This window comes from Monomorium pharaonis, chromosome 6 (genome assembly GCF_013373865.1).
Source record: "Monomorium pharaonis isolate MP-MQ-018 chromosome 6, ASM1337386v2, whole genome shotgun sequence".
Classification (NCBI taxonomy): Eukaryota; Metazoa; Arthropoda; class Insecta; order Hymenoptera; family Formicidae; genus Monomorium; species Monomorium pharaonis.
This window is the reverse complement of record NC_050472.1, coordinates 9,067,976-9,085,356: the sequence shown is the minus strand read 5'-3', so window position 1 is coordinate 9,085,356 and position 17,381 is coordinate 9,067,976. Positions and strand designations below refer to the sequence as shown.

The window sequence follows — 17,381 nt, the reverse complement described above, 5'->3', positions numbered from 1 at the left end:
CGACAACGTTAATACGAATTGCATATTTTGGAAACACCTGAGATGCTTGTACTACATGAGACAGATCAGGTGATATGTATGAGAAAAAATTGTATCGCACAAAAACAAACGACTGCAAACAATAGTGGTTTTATGAAAAGAAAAGAACTCAGTACGACAAATATTGAATTTTTGAAATCTCTGGGATTCATCGTAAGAAACAAGCGAGATGATTGACATTTTGAACATTGAAAGTGAACCGGTCTTTGACAATCGCATTGTCAAGATTGAGACACACACATACAATCCATATGCTAACACAACGTTTGGTCACAGCGATGAGATACGAATACCTATACAACAGCAGGATTTATACACGTTACCATGTGAGAGTTATCTGTATGTTGAGGGGAAGGTAACAAAACAAGCAACAGTAGATGGTGCCACTGTAACGTTAGGATATAATTGTGTTGCGTTCATGTTTGACGAGATTCGTTATGAACTGGATGGTGTGGAGATTGATCGTAACAGAAACATGGGAATAACTTCCACGCTCAAAAACTATGTATCGTTATCTTCAGATAAAAGTGCTATCATGAAAAATGCCGCATGGAATACCATTGACACTGTTTCAGTAGATGGATACTTCAACTTTTGTATACCGCTCAGCATGTTACTGGGATTTTGCGAAGATTACAAGCGTGTAGTGATTAACGCACGTCATGAGTTAATTTTATTACGATCGCGTAGCGATAATAACAGTCTGCTAGGATCTTCAGCGTTGCATCCTAAGATTGAATTATTCAAGATACAATGGCGAATGCCTCACGTAATTTTGAATGATATCAATAAACTTTGCTTGTTAAAAACTTTAGAGACCGGACGGTACATGAGTTTGAGTTTCCGTTCATGGGATCTGTATGAATTTCCTCTGCTGCAAAGCACGACCAAACACTTGTGGACCGTTAAAACAGCCACTAATTTAGAAAAACCGCGATATGTTATCTTTGCGATGCAGACTGGTCGGAAGAACGTAATGTCGGAAAATATAACTCAATTCGACAACTGCAATTTGATCAACGTGAAGCTCTATCTTAATTCAGAGTGTTATCTATACGATGATATGAATTTAGATTTTGCAAAAAATAGATACGCAATACTTTATGATATGTATAAGTGTTTTCGTAAATCATATTATGGATGCAACAGTACTGAGGTATGGTTAATAACTACCGACTTTCTGGAGCAAGGTCCATTCGTGGTTATCGATTGTTCGCGTCAAAATGAGTCTGTCAAGAGTACCACTGTAGATGTGCGATTAGAATTTGAATGTAAAGAGAATTTACCAGCGAATACAACCGCGTATTATCTAATCCTGCACGATCGTGTAGTTGAATATAGCCCACTAACCAATATAGTGCGCAAAATCAACTAATAATAATAATTTAAAAAAACAATAGCAACGCTGCAGATGTATGTATGTGTGTGACAAAGAGTGATAAAAACACTATCCATAGCACATTCAGTTTATTTCTTCTTCTGAACGCGTGCAAGAATACTTCGTCATGGTTGTACCAACGTTTGTGGATTTACAAGGATTCGTTGTTGGAAAGACATTTATCGTGAAGGAAGTAGCGATACTCAGGAATGGAACTGCTCTCTCTCATTATACCTTTACTAGTCCCATACCATGGTATCTTCTCACAAGGTCTGACAAATCAAAAGCTTTCTGGTTGATGGCTAATCATCATGGGCTACGATGGGCTGATGGGATCATTAATTACAGCAGAGCCAAAAGTTTGATTACGGCAGCTGTGGTGGGTAATATGTATGAAAAACTGGAAAATGATGCATTTCGACTTATATACGTGAAAGGATGTGAAAAGCGGAAATGGTTGACAAATCTTCTGGATGACAATCTGAAAAGTAACCTGATCATTAAAACCTTAGATGCGTATTATGAGGATTGTCCTTCTCTAGACAAACTGGATGCAGATAATATTTTACGATGTAATAATCACGATGTAACAATCATAAAGCATTGCGCGCTGCAAAATGTATTAAAAATATTCAATTGGTGGTCTCAACGTCAAATAAAATTGTACAATGTTTAGTATTGAAATAAATATTTATTTGTTTTAAATGTGCATATGTGTTTTCTCCCATTTCTTTACCCTTTAAATATTTACATTATGTAGCGTAATAATTCTTCTTATACAAACAAAAAATCTATGGTACATCTATAAGATGACCTACACTGTAAAGAAAAAAATACGGATCCAACCGTCGGAGATAATATTTTCAAAGAAAGGATGGGAAAAGTAACAAAAGTATAAACTTTGAGTATTATTCTTCATGTATATTACATTTCATGTATTATATAAAACAAATTTATTTTCATACATAATATTTTTTAGAATAACATTTGTCAGTTCATAGCTTCATACATAATATTTTTCACGCCACATGCTAATAGCTCGCAATCAATGAGTGACTCACAGTCGTAGTCATCGCTTTTTTGTATTGCTTTTACCGCATAGGTCACGTCGGTAATATTCTTTTCACAAAGAATATTTACAAATTTTTTGAATTTTGAACTAACAAGCTGAGTATTTTCAGACAACCATGCATACATATGATCGATGCAATGTTCATAACTAAATAACATGTTCATTGTAACAAATGTTAAATACATGCAGATGGTAGTAGACGATGTAAGTTTTACAATTTTTGAATTATTTATCTTACAAAATTCCATCATCAGATCTCGAATCTGTAGCGGAGAGAACGCTTCATTTTCATACAGAAGTCGTTGGATATCAACACGTTTTCCCATCAGCTCTCTCCAGGTTTCAATATGTATTAAAAATTGATTGCCACGATTGTCGCCGAGAATTATTTCCACAGTAGGTATAGATCCTACGTTGATGCCAATCTCTAAATATTTATATGATGTTGCAGTCAAAGCGTATTTACGTCCCAGGATTCGAACTGCATAACGCGATTGTGACTTTGGAACGCTATAAAAATACAATAAAAGTTAAATACATATAAAATTTAAAAAACCTGTAAAAGTACACATACTTACCTCTCGCATTTTATCTTTGCTGGAGTTTCATCATCCTCATGTTGAACTGGTGAATAATAATTTGCACGTTTGGTGTTCATTTCACTAGCGTACATTTTCTTTATAATATGTGGAAACTCTATATTCTGAACTCTGTATTCATAGAGCGACTAATGAAACAATATGCACAAGAGCTTCTTTTTATTACTACAAAAATCCCCTCTCTTGTCAACATTTTTGAAAAGAGAGCATGACAAATATCGATAGCGCATTATCATCACAGAAGAAAACTTAGCTTTTACATTTATAGGTTTTTTAACAGATAATCGCATACTTTTCTTAACAAACCTTTGTTATAACATTTTTAAAAACACGTGTCTAATAATGTCTAATATAAGTTTTGAACAGATAATTGCACTCTTTTTTTATTCACCTTTGTTATGCGATAAGTTAATGTACCTAATGGTACCCTTCACTTAAAAACTACCATATCATTAAAAATTAGTAAATTCCATCCGATAAGCGTCCCCGCCTCGCGTGACGTTGTCACCCCCGCACCACCAAATACCCCCCCCCGCCCCGCTCCCCGCGCATTGCCCCATGGCTCAGAACCGGCCCTATTACCCTACTGCAATAGTTCCAAATCTTTATGCAGGTTTCGTCGACAGTTCCGGTTTTTAGCATTTTTAGGCGATTTGTTTATTAGACGATTGGCACCGCACTGCAGGAGTAAACTAAAATTTTATAGCGAGTTCCAGACAAGTACATAGCATATTTTAATAGTTCTGCAATAGTGACAAAGTTCTTTGTAGGTTTCGTCGACAGTTCCGATCTTTAAGCATTTTTAAAGAATTTTTTTATTAGACGGCTGGCACCGCACTACAAGAGTAAACTACAATTTTATAGCGAGTTCCAGACAACCACACAGCATTCTCCAATATATTTCTGCAATAGTTTCAAAGCTTTTTGTAGGTTTTATCGACAGATAGTTTGACAAACAATGGTATTTATAAGTAACCTCTTTCTAAACCTCTTACGATAAGTATTTATACATGTCATGAATTACTGGTTAACAATAGAGCGACATTGTAAGTTGATTTACAAATAAAATATTATATTAAAATTAAATATATTTAACGAATAATATTGTAATTATGTTGGTAATTTAACTTAAACAAATCATATGACTTTTTAATTTAATATAAAAAAGTTTCTCAAAATTAACTTTTACTTTAACTAGAAACAAATTAATCTTAATGTAAATTTAATAGAATTAGTATTTATTTACGTAACTTTTAACATAATAGAATTCATTTCATAATCAATTAAATTTCATTAACTTAGTTAAAAATTAGATTAACTAACCCAACTCTAAAATTAAAAAAATGTCAATTACATTACTAACACATACCTATCAGATACCATAAAATTGGCTGAAGTTTAAATACCATAGCGTAGTATTCATATCTGATAGTGCGAGACAGGATCAAATAAAAAATTGTTAAAAAATGTTTAAAGACCGGAACTGTCGACAAAATCTACAAAAAGCTTTAGAACTATTGCAGAACTATTGAAAAATGCTATGTACTCGTCTGGAATTTGCTATAAAATAGTAGTTTACTCTTGTAGTGCGGTGCCAGCCGTCTAATAAAAAAATTGTTTAAACATGCTTAAAGACCGGAATTGTCGACGAAACCTGCAAAAAGCTTTGGAACTATTGCTGAACTATTGAAAAATGCTATGTAATCGTCTGGAACTCGCTATAAAATGGTAGTTTACATTTTTAGTGCGGTGCCAGCCGTATAATTAAAAAATTGTTTAAATATATTTAATGTAGAATACAGAACTATTGTTAAAATCTATCAAAAACTCTAGAACTATTACGGGTGCAAGTATAACTGCTGTTAAAACGTTCAATTTTTATTAATGAGGTGCCAGGGGAAAATAGCACCTCATATTTTCAAATATCAATTTTTTTTAAATAAATCAACGGAACTATTTCTGAAACTTATCAGGAATTCTATGAAAAAACTTTATGTATATACACATAATTTAGTGAAAAATAACCCATCAAATTGATATCAAATTAAGGGAGAATTAATATAAATTGCATTGATCAAATCAAATTGATGTCGATTTGGTGGTTATTTCTCACTGGAAGGGTTTTAGAAAGATAAACAGAGATAAACAAAAACAAGAAAGATATGAAAAAATAATATGGGCAAAATATAATAGAGTGTATAAAGAAATAAAAATAGATGAGAAGCCTTTGTATATTTTAGTGGGGTAAAATAAGAGTAGGGAATTGGTCAATGATAGCGAGATTTAAGTGCGGAAACGAGGCATTAGGGAATAGATATTGGAAAAAGGAAAAAGTATAGGCTATACAATTTAAAAGTAGAGACTTTAGAACTAATATTAGAAGAATTTACAGAATTGCGAAGACAAAATTTCTCTGTTAGGAAAATGTTATCAGAGGTAGGTATAGGTACAAAATGGATGAAAAATGTATTAAAGACGAGAAATGACAAAGAAAAGCGTAAATAGTCATTAAGAGTCCTATATTATTATGTAATTAAGCTATGTAACCTTTTTTCAAAGGCCAAAATGTTTAAGAAATAAACGAGTTGTGTATAAGTTATATGCAATAGTAATTTTATGCAGGGTGTAATAACAAATAAAAAAATAACATTTGGCGCGCGCGAAGCGCGCGCATGTTCTAATCCTATCTAAAAAAGGAGATGTTAAATCAAATCGAATTTATTGTTGCCGCTTTTCCGAGATGCTGATTGGCTGTCTCGCTATCTCGTTGTTAAGTGCGTTGTGACTTTCTTCACTTCGGGTGCGTTCGGGGAGACACTATTAACACTACAAACGCTAACGCTATCTGAACTGTTCGTGGAGCCAATAGCGCGGTAATGATAGCGAGTTCTGTGAACAGCTATAGCGTAGCAAACACTGTTGGGCAGTTGATTAGCCACTGCCAGCAATATTAACAAAATGTTTATATATATATTAATAATTATTTATGTTAACAATGTTACTTAGTATATTTATTATTATTTTTCTTTATATATATATATATATATATATATATATATATATGATACTTATTTGTTTACATTTATTTTATATTCAATATTTTAATAATTATAAAATGATTATTAAACAATTAAATTTTTCAATGGAAATTGAAATTATTGAAGTTCACAAAATAAAAATTATTAAAGTTATTTACGATCTTATTAAATAAATTTTTTAATTTTTAAATAAATTAAATAATAATTATAATAAGTCCTATATATTACTTTTTAATTAAAATTATTTTATATGTAATAAAATAAAATAATTTAAACAATTTCCTATAAATTTTTATTTTGTTCCATTTTTCTATCTAAATTCAAAATCAAATTAATTAATTATTAATTTATATTTAATTTACATAATATTATATGTTTAAAGCTTATGCCTAATATAATTTTTTTATGTAAATTTATGTTCTTTTGCACTATGTCGTATACTGTCGCTCTTGAATTGCATTAATTATTTAAACTAAAATTTTAAAATAATATATGATTACGTTATTAATTTAATTGATAATAATGATACTTAAGTCGTTTACATATTTGCAATTGGTACAAAAAAGGATTGCATTTTAAGACAAACAATACATGCAGTGTAATGAATAAAAATAGTATATATTATTATATACATATTTTGATGAAAAATAATATTAAACTCAAAGATCCAGTCTTGATCATCTTGATAGAAATATATTAATGAAATATTTCACAGAAACTTTTTTATTTGATCCCTTTTTATTATTTACTAAGATTTATTAAAATGCATTAAAATTTATTAAAAATTAATATTTAACATTTATTAAAATTTACAAAATTTATTTATATAATAAATAACAATGTAATAAAATAAATTTTATGAATTTTAAGAAATTTTAACAAATTTAAATGAGTATATATTAAGGAATTTTAATATATTTTAATAAATTTAATAAATTTTAATGAAACAGATCTCTCTCTCTCTCTCTCTCTCTCTCTCTCTCTCTCTCTCTCTCTCTTTCTCTCTCTCTCTCTCTCTCAATGAAGAGAGATTTTTAATTAAATATTTTCATTAGGACATATAAACAATTTCTTATTTTCTTCTTTCAAGATCACGCATAAATTTTCTCTAACCTTAAAAGAGAGATAGCACGTAATGTTTAAACAGACAATGGTGGGGATTGAGCCAAACGCTATCCATGCACTACCTCTGAAGCAGTAGCATGGATAGCGCGCGTTTATGACGTCAAACGCTACGGACAGTGACGTCATCATAATTTTGATAGCGCTATCCAGCGTCTCCGCGAACAGCGGTAGTGCTGCGTAGTGCCAGAGAGAAGCCTGAGAGCGGCCACCGCGGCCTTTTTCGTGCGACTGAAATGTGGATGTAGCATCAGCGCCAAACGTGGATGTAGAACTACGTACCACATCCACTTTTCGACCCTGTCAATAAAATCGTTCGTTTGGTGTGCGTCCGTGCTACCTGGTTGTGTTCCGTGCTATGTGGACGAAATGACGGTAACAGAGTTATTGATTTTTCGTATGTGTGCGAGCGAGAAAATACAAGAGCGAACGAGACATTCAATAAGAACGAGCGAAACAGTAAAAGGAGCGAGCGAGAGATCATTAAGAACGAATGAGATAGTAATAGAAGTGAGCGAGATGAGAATAACAGCATGCTGAAGCCCAAGAATCGGATTGAGCTTTCTTGCACGTTGTTATTCTCATCTCGCTCGCCCCCCTTACTGTCTTGCTCGCTCGCGTAATGCAAATATATATATTATGTTTTTGAGGTCGACACCTTCTTTACTTAGAAAATTTAGAATATTAACAAATTATTATATTTAATATTTTTTATATACAGGGTGAGTTTTAATGGATGTCCCGGCCTTTTACCATCAGAAATTTACCGACAATAACTTACCGTCTGTATCTCTAAAGATTTGGACCCACCCATAGGTGGCAGCTCTGTGGGTCAGCGGTAAGTTAAGAAGTATTTCAATATTTTATATTAGAAAAAACTAATATCTAGTCACATTTTTGCCAATAATGTAAAACATTAACATGCCCAAGAATAAATTTGTGTACATTTATTATAAAATTTAATTGTAAAATTGTAAAATACATTATGTCAATGTTACAAATGCTAATTATAACAAATTTAAAATTAAAATAATAGTGGTCTTTCACCACTCTTGAGGTTCCACTAAAGGCGCGTTAGGTTTTTTAAAGTGGACCTTCACTTGTAGCCATATTTTACCACATTTTTTTACGAAAATTAAAAAAATATCGTCGAAGTTAACGACCTATTCAATATGTAAGTCTCAAAACAGATATGTTGAAGTCATATTAAGTAAGAATGCACGCAGATGAAAAATTTTCATCAATGTGTAACCGTGCTTATTATGACAACTTATCATGTTTTCACTTCAATATGTGTTCGAAGTGACCTCCTTCCATCCTTTCACAAAGTAGAGCCCTATCCAAGATTGCATTACGTACCCGGCACAACATCTGTGGAGTTATTGCACGGCAAGCTCGTACAATTTTATCCTTCAGATTTTCAACGCTAGTAGGTCGCGTTGCATATACCTGTTGTTTAAGATGACCCCACAAAAAAAGTCAAGTGGTGTGAGATCTGGTGAACGCGTTGGCCATTTTTGGGGACCGTAAAGACGTATCCAATGCCTACTGAATTTCTCGTTTAACAATAATCTTGTCTCTTTGGCGGTGTGTGCAGGACGGCCGTCCTGCTGGAACCACATGTTAACACGTGATACCAGTGGCACCTCATCTAACAAAGTGACAAGCTCGTTCCTAAGAAAATTTCGGTAAAAATTGCCATTGACCTTGCCATCACACTGTTAAAAAAGATATGAAATTTACAATACATTTACGATACCACGGTAAATGAATTTTACAAACTGGGTATCTGAAATACAAATTCTTGCACTTATATAGCTAAATTCCTACACGATCATCAATTTTAATCACTAATATGAAATTTAATACACACATCATTGAATATTAAAAACCCGTTTAAGATTTTTTGGAATACGCAAAGTAATAATACATATTTTCGATTGAAAATGAGAACATTTGTATATGAATTTATTTGTTGCAAACAAAACATTGAAAATACAATACGACTTTGGATTTTAATTGCGGCGAACTGAAAAATACGATACACTTGAAATTGAATATTATGATATGCGTAATCTTTCTTTACAACTATTGTCTTTTAAAATTGCAAAGCGCGAATGAAATCAAGAATTCATATATATTTCATGGTAAAATTCATTATTATATATGAATCGTTATACTTACGTAGTATAAAATTTGTATAGACAATGCGCAAAATTTGGATCATATACCCTAAATATAATAAATAAATAAAAAACGAGAAAGTGCCAACGACGGTCATAGCAGATCTTAATGCTCAATATATTTTATACAATGACGCCACGTGAAAAGCGCAGATGTGACATACTTTGAGATTTGTATATTTTGAGACCAAAGATGATGCCAACTTTGATGAGACTTGATGGGCCTATGCACCCTGCTTGTCATGCATGCGCATGGGAAAAGCCTTGTGTTCAGCTATGCACATGCGCAGAGCACGCGAACGCGTGCATACACGGCACTTCTCCACACGTGCCATGCAGACTGCAGAGGCCCAGATTTGACGAGACGCAATCAGCTCCCATAATTGTGCCTTCCTCAATCATTGAAATCGTGGTCATCTCCTGAGGGACAGCAAGTTAAGAAGTGAGATTTTGCGATAGCCGAACAAAGAAAACCAGACGAATACGTATAACTGCGCTCTAGAGTGTGCCGGCGAATCAGCCATTAACTCTCGATTCGCCAAAGCAGTGTTACAGTGCACAGTGAATAAATCGATTTAACTACGAGGAATAAAAATTGGTAAGTAACTAATAATTTATTTGGAATATTGAAAACCGATCACATTTCTTTGTGTTAATATAAATAAGCTAGCACGTGGAACGTAACCTTGCTGGCGATGTTACGTTTCACGTGCTAGCTTATTTAAATTAACACCAACGCACGATCGTTTTTTTGTAAATATTAATCCTTCTGTTATCTACAAGTGCCTCTTAGACGATTATTTACTATATTTTCGCATTAATTTCTATTTTGAGATATTTCGTTAATAACAAATGCTGGAACACGTAGGATTTTTACCAACACCATAGTCCCTTAAGACAAATATTTCAATGCACGAATGAAATATTTTTCTAAAAAAAATGTTTTATCGCTGGTATGAAATATAAATACCCCGTGATGAAACAAAACTCATAAAATTCCGTCTAGATTGCAATTTTGTCACTATGTACAAGAGGTTATCGCTGAATTTTTCTGATTTCTTGTATCAATTGACACAAACTCCCTGCGGTGAGAAAAAAATTATAAACCTTAAATTGTGATTGCTATTTGGGTACATTTATATTTCATACTGGCGATAAAACATCCTTCTAAAATGTGTATAATTTCTAAATGTAATTTTTCTCGGTTTTTGCACGTATAACTCGCGTGCTCACAAAGCTTGTTGTACCGAACTTGCTAGTACATAGTATTGTAATAAACTTATATACAATAGCTATTAGGTATATATTTCGATGACATGAAATAGAGTAAGAAAAACTCTTTTGTGCTGGACGTCTTTTAAACGTCTTTTTTTAAAGTCTTATTTTTTATGTTTTCAGAGTATTACTTCAAATAAATTTCCAAACTGGATATAAGCGAAAGGACAAAAAAAAAAGTCACTGTCTTATGATGGTTCCGTGATGAAGCTAGCTAATGCTTGGAGGCTTTAAAAGACGATTTCTAAAGTCGACTGTCGTTGTATAACGATTTAGAATTGTATTAAAGCGATCAGTATTATTACCAAACGCCAAAAAATGTACCAAATAATTTATTATTTTATAGTTATTACTAAATATAAGTAAATATTTAAAAAATTTAGTATACAATATAAGTCTGAAAAAATAAAAGGCTGCCTATAATAATATATTATGTGCAAATAATTACGCGGAGTTTATTTTTTATTGAATTGACACTTTCTGTTTATAAAAAGATTCAGAAGAGGTCGAATGGATAGGCAAGCAAATTTAAAATAGTCTCTTTATATATATATATATATATATATATATATATATATAAATATTATATCTGATAATTGTTAAACGATAGGCGATTATTTTTTTATATGATAATTATATAAATTTTTAATGTTTCTAATGTAAAAGTGCGTGCAAAATAAATTCAGTATACTCAAAGATTCAATGTTTTTGTTAATTTTTATAATCAAAAAATAATGAATGTAATATTTATTAAATGTAATAATATATTGTTAAGGCTCCTAGGTAGTCACTAGAATTGTCTTTGTTTAATGGCGTCAAAAGCGAGAAATGGCGAGAAATGACACCTTATTTTATCTTACGTGCTATTTTCAAATAAAAATGTATTTGGATAAAAACTCACTGTAGATCGGTTCAGAACATTTCTAAATTATGCCAAAAATCAATTTTGTTTTTGGCATATTTTAGAAGTGTTCTGAACCGATCTACAATGAGTTTTATCCAAATATATTTTTATTTGTAAATGGCACGTAAGATAAAATAGGGTGTTAACAATTTCTCGCTATTTCTTGCTTCTGACGTCACTAGGACAGCTCTATATATAGCGACTACCCAGGAGTCTTAAAAATATTAAATATTAAAAAAAATTGTATTAAAAATAATATAAAAGTGTAGGAAGTTTTTATGCAGATACCGTATATGAAATTTCAAATACAAAATTGAAAATTAAAGGAGTGGTATTTCAAAAACAAAAGTAACGAGTAGTAATATTACTATGCGCATTTGTTTGAAAAATCAGATACTTGTAAAGGAATTTTAATCTTTAAGTATTTAAATTAAAAGACAGGTCTCGGAATTCTCAGAATCAAGACCATACAATTTAATGCCATAATGTTCCATAATAAGCACTATGTATATTAATAATAATATTCCAACATAGTAAACTTACAACACTTGTGTACTTGAAATTCATGTAGTCTTGAGATAATTTTCAGATCAATGTTTATGAAAATTAAAAAATTTGTTTCTTAATTTAAATATGCTTAAAGATCAAAATTCTTTTTCAGGTATATAAATTTTCAAACAGAAGAACACAGTAATATTACTGTTCAATACTTTTATTTTCGAAATACCACTTTTTAATTTTCAACTTCGTATTTGAAATTTCAAATACGGTATCTGCATAAAAACTTCCTACACTTTTATATTATTTTTAATACAGATTTTTTTTACAGTGCAATAAAATATGGCCCAATGATGTGGTCCCCGAGAATACCCGCCCAAACATTCACTGACCACTTGACTTGGCTGTGCGCTTGCGGCATCCAGTGAGGATTCTCGGTGGCCCAGTAATGCATATTGTGGCGGTTGACGTTGCCATTATTATGAAAAATACATTCATCCGAAAATAAAATGTATTTGGAAAAATAATAATTTTCTTCTATTTTATTAAGAAACCACCGACAATATCTCAATCTGCGCGTCTCATCAATAATATGCAGTTCTTGAGTCCAGATTGCTTTATACTATAAAGTTTATAGGGATGAAAGTGATCCGATTTTAGAGCCTTACATACCATTGTCTGGCTAACTCCATGTACCTGCGCTATAGTTCGTGTACCAATAGTTGGTTCGTTAAGAGCCATTTCTTGTATAGGCGCGGTATCAATGGGCCGTAGTCGTCCTGTACAAAAAAATTAAAAAAAAAAGAAAAATAAAGAAGGGCAAATAAAAAAAAACAAAAAAAGAGAAAAAAGAAAATAATTAACATTATATTAATTGTCAAAAAATTTTATAAATAAATATCTACCTGCAGGCTTAATAGGTCGCAGTTGTGCTTTGCTTTGTAATCTTGCTGCCAGTCTCGCAAAAAACTTATGATATGGCTTTCTCCGATCAGGATATTTGCGAGCATAAAGTCTTGCAGCTTTTCGCGATTGTTTATCGCATTTTTCGAAAACTGTGATCATATCATACAATTCTTTATTTGTATAATTTTCCGTCATTTCGATGTATGTTCTCTTACACGAAACACACGATATAACATGAGCAAAGAAAATGTTAGGAAAAACAATTGAGAATCGTCAAGTTTGCAGTCTTTCCAACTGTTCTCCTGATTGATTGCAGAGACTGCGAACCTGTTGATTTTCAATTTTTATCCCCAGCGTTTTAAAAGAACTATACGACATGATTATAATTTTTGGAAAGTGCGATGACTAAGAAGAAAGCCACATTATAAGGTTTTTGCAAGGCTAACGGCAGAAGAAACGAGAAAGCAAAGCACAACTTCGATCTATTAAGCCTGCAGCTAGATATTCTTGTACAGATACATTTTTTTCTCCCATTTATTGTTTTTTTAACAGGACGACAACTTGGGCATGTTAATGTTTTACATTATTGGCAAAAATATGAGTAGATATTAGTTTTTTCTAATATAAAATATTAAAATACTTCTTAACTTACCGCCTGTGGCGACTAGCCATGCGCATCTATGTATCGCATGACCCGCGCCTACGTGGCGCTGTGGGTCCTTCTTCTTCCGGCGGGAAATTAGTCCGCCATTGGTCTCGCGCTCCGCTACACGCCTTACCGGCGTGCTCTGTAATATCTTTCCTCCGTTCCAATAAAGGTTGTTACTGTTTGACTCCAGTGTCCTGTTAGTTATCCCGGTAACACACGGAAGTCGTAGGGACTTCCGTGCGACGATCCCTCACACGATCCTAATTTAATTACGCCACGTGCGTGATAACATTCATACTTATCCCTACACGCCGACCCACAGAGCTGCCACCTATGGGCCGTCCGAATCTTTAGAGATACAGTCGGTAAGTTATCGTCGGTAAATTTCTGATGGTAAAAGGCCAGGACATCCATTAAAACTCACCCTGTACATCATTAATATGTTATTTTTTAAAATTAATTAAAATAAATTAAATAATTTGGTAATAATTTTGTTATTGTGTGGATTTTTTAAGCTTTAAAAATTTTGTAACAAATTGTTATAAACACATTTATTTTTAGCATAATCATCAAAGAACGACACAAAAAATGTTATACACATATTATAATATTTTTTTCGTTATTTTTTCCGATTAGCATAATTAGTTTGTACAGTCAATTTACAATAATTTGTTTATAAAAATTTGTTGCAAAATTGATTTTTTCAAGGTTTTATATCAATTGTAGTTTTTTACACTCTAGTCTTATTTTTAATAGTTATTTTTTGTTAACTTTATTAGTTTAGCTACAGGCTAGAACAAGTTACAATGAATCCTTTTATTTATTTTTCGCACAAAGCCACAACAAAAATGTTATTTACGTTTTCTTCAAAATTTTTTCCATAGAAGCGGCGCAGTTTTTTTTAAGTCAATTTAATATGAATATTAATTATGTGTGTATAATTTACATTTTATACAAATTTTATCTGTTGAACAATTCCACTAATGACATCTTTATTTTCTTTTTGGCCCTGTGATCAATTCCAGTTAAATTATTTGAAAACATGTAAACGACATTTTCATACATAGTGCACGCTTTGTGTATTACACATTTATTGATTACTTCATCGGAATTTGTTTAAAAAGTTACGTGAATAACTGTTGTTTTTTAAACGTTTGTTTCATTTTTATCATACTAAATACTTTGATAGTGAAAAAAATATCTAATTAGTGCGATAAAATTGATAAATTTTTCGACATGTGTGTTTATAAAGATTCTTTAAATGGAAGAATTTCCAATGGAAATTTATTCTAATTTCCACTAAAATTGAATTACAGACATATTTTATATGGTTACGCAATAGTAATAAGTTTCTACGTATTATTTCTTATAATATTAAAAATATTACATGACTTTTTCTTATAGCATTACTTATACAATTATTTAACTTTAAGGAAGCACATACCTTTCATGAATTTTATTATTCATGAATTTTTTTAGAGCCAAGAGACAAACTGCAAAAATGGAATTTTTTGCACAATGAAGTACATCTTTTGTAGTTTTCATACAAATGTTGCTACAATGATTTTGTTGAAAAATCCCCCTCCTCCCTTTACCGTCATGTAGACAGTTGTGCATGATTCCGCGATTACAATGATTTCTCCTTCCTTGTTTAAATGAAATACAAAAACCAAACGGCATCTTGACGAATAGTACATTTTTTTGTAGTTATCGTATCCATTTTTTAAATGTAAATTCTTTTAATTTTTTTTGAACAAATAAAAATAAATCTTTTTACCAAAAATCAGCACTTTAATTTTAAAGGACCGTCATTTTGTTTAAAATTCTGATTTTAAAAATCGGATACGGCAATGACAAGTCTTCTTTAAGATGCTGTTTAGTTTTTGTATTTTAGTTGAAGAGAAGGATAAATCATTATAACCACGGAATCACGCACGGCTGTCTACATAACGGTAAAGAGAGGCGATTTTGCAACAAAATTATTGTAATAAAATTTGTATGAGAACAACATAAGATACATTTTACTGTGCAAAAAGTCCCATTTTTATAGGTTATCTGTTGGCTCTGAAAACAATTCATAAAAAATGCAATTTATGAAAAATATATGTCCCCTTAAACATGCCTATCTTTATTTTTCTTTTCAAATAAATTAAGACAAACACATACTTAAGCCTCACTTAAAATTAAAATAATATCTGTGCAACCAGGCCTTAATTCGTTATTTAATTTTTGTTACATTAGCAATAATATGTGTTGTTTCCATCGCTCATTAATTAACTAACAAGTGTAAAGGTATAAGGCAGGAAGAGCTATGTGATACAGTCGCAACTAGAAAAGGTTAAAAGAGAAGCAAGGGCTCCTCAGCAAGCTTTTATCGTAACTTTAAAATAATGTATATTTTATTAAGTTTCAAATTTTAATGATAACAATCCAATTCTTTAAAATTAAACATGATACAAGAAATGCTGAGTGTTAATTAAACGCTTATGTTAACATGTTATACTTTGTGTTAAAAAATAAAAAAAGTCGATAGAAATAAATTGATAGAAATTATAATATTAAAGAATTATGAGAAAATCGTATAATTAATACGCATAATAAAACTTCAAATGTAATAAACCACAGGATTTATTGTTGATTACAACTAGTATTGTTTTCATAAAATATTGTTGAGATAATAAAATTCGTAACATATTTTATGTAGCATGAGACATATAATAATTAAAAATGTATCAACCTAACAAGAACAACAGTGTATAGAGTTCCAAACGCACAGCGCAATTAATTTACTTTTAACATAAAATATATATGTATTATTCATTATAATTATATATTTATGGCAATAATATAACAATTCCAATTTTGACTATACCCAGGTAGCAAGGTGACGTTAATACGACGTCAATAATTCGTCATTTAAGGTCGCAGACGTCATGTTACCAAATTAAGACGTAATAGTAACGTCATTTTTTGACCTATTAATTACGTCAGTCATTTATCCATCCTACAACGTATTTCCGACGTCACATTCTTGACTAATTAATAACGTCAGTTAATTGATCATTTTACGACGTATTAATAAGACTTTATTAGTGACTAATTACTGACGTTAACTATAATTCTTTGTAATAATTGACGATTTGACCTCAAATGACAAATTATTGAGGTCTAGTGGACGACACCTTGCTACCTATAACTATTAATCATTATTTAAAGATTGGTTTGTAACCGTGAATCTTGTATGCCTATTGGCTACGGATAGCCGCGGGATTCAGGGTCCGGGCGGCGGGCTCGAATAAGTGAGAAAACGGTGTGTTCGGTATAACGTTATATTTATTTAATAATTCCTTATTCTACTATATACAATATCTTACGCTACTATTTACAAGGAAGTATTCTCGTCGTGCGAGGCGATTCGTGTGTGTGTGGTACTGGCGACAGTGTCGCGGCGGACGCTGGTGTGGCGCGGTGCCCTGATTGGCCGTGCGGTGTGCGTGCCGATCGGTCGGCGTGTAGTCGGCGATGGCGGCGAATCGCGGCGCTGTGGTTGGTCGCGGCGGTGCGACGTGCGGTGCGGCGATGTGGCCTTAAGGCCCGGCGCTAGCGGCGCGGCGGTGTGCGGTGGCCAGCCTGGCTGGCGGCGCAGCGGTGAGTAAGCGGTGCGGTTGGCGGCGCGCTTCGTTACCCGGTCTCAGCTGATCGGCGCATCAGCTGTTCG

The 17,381-nt window shown here is 32.2% G+C and overlaps 1 protein-coding gene and 1 long non-coding RNA gene across 2 annotated transcripts; both read left to right on the top strand.

Annotated features, from left to right (window-relative positions):
- Positions 1–208: 208 nt before the first annotated feature.
- Positions 209–1,414, top strand: LOC118646131. Its single transcript, XM_036288433.1, has one exon. It carries the CDS (start codon positions 209–211, stop codon positions 1,412–1,414), a length of 1,206 nt encoding a protein of 401 aa, XP_036144326.1.
- An 8,177-nt stretch (positions 1,415–9,591) lies between these two features.
- LOC118646278 lies at positions 9,592–12,912 on the top strand. The gene is made up of 3 exons (XR_004963817.1): positions 9,592–10,029; positions 10,830–11,026; positions 12,440–12,912. It is a non-coding gene; the product is annotated as an uncharacterized LOC118646278 (long non-coding RNA).
- The last annotated feature ends 4,469 nt before the right edge of the window (positions 12,913–17,381 follow it).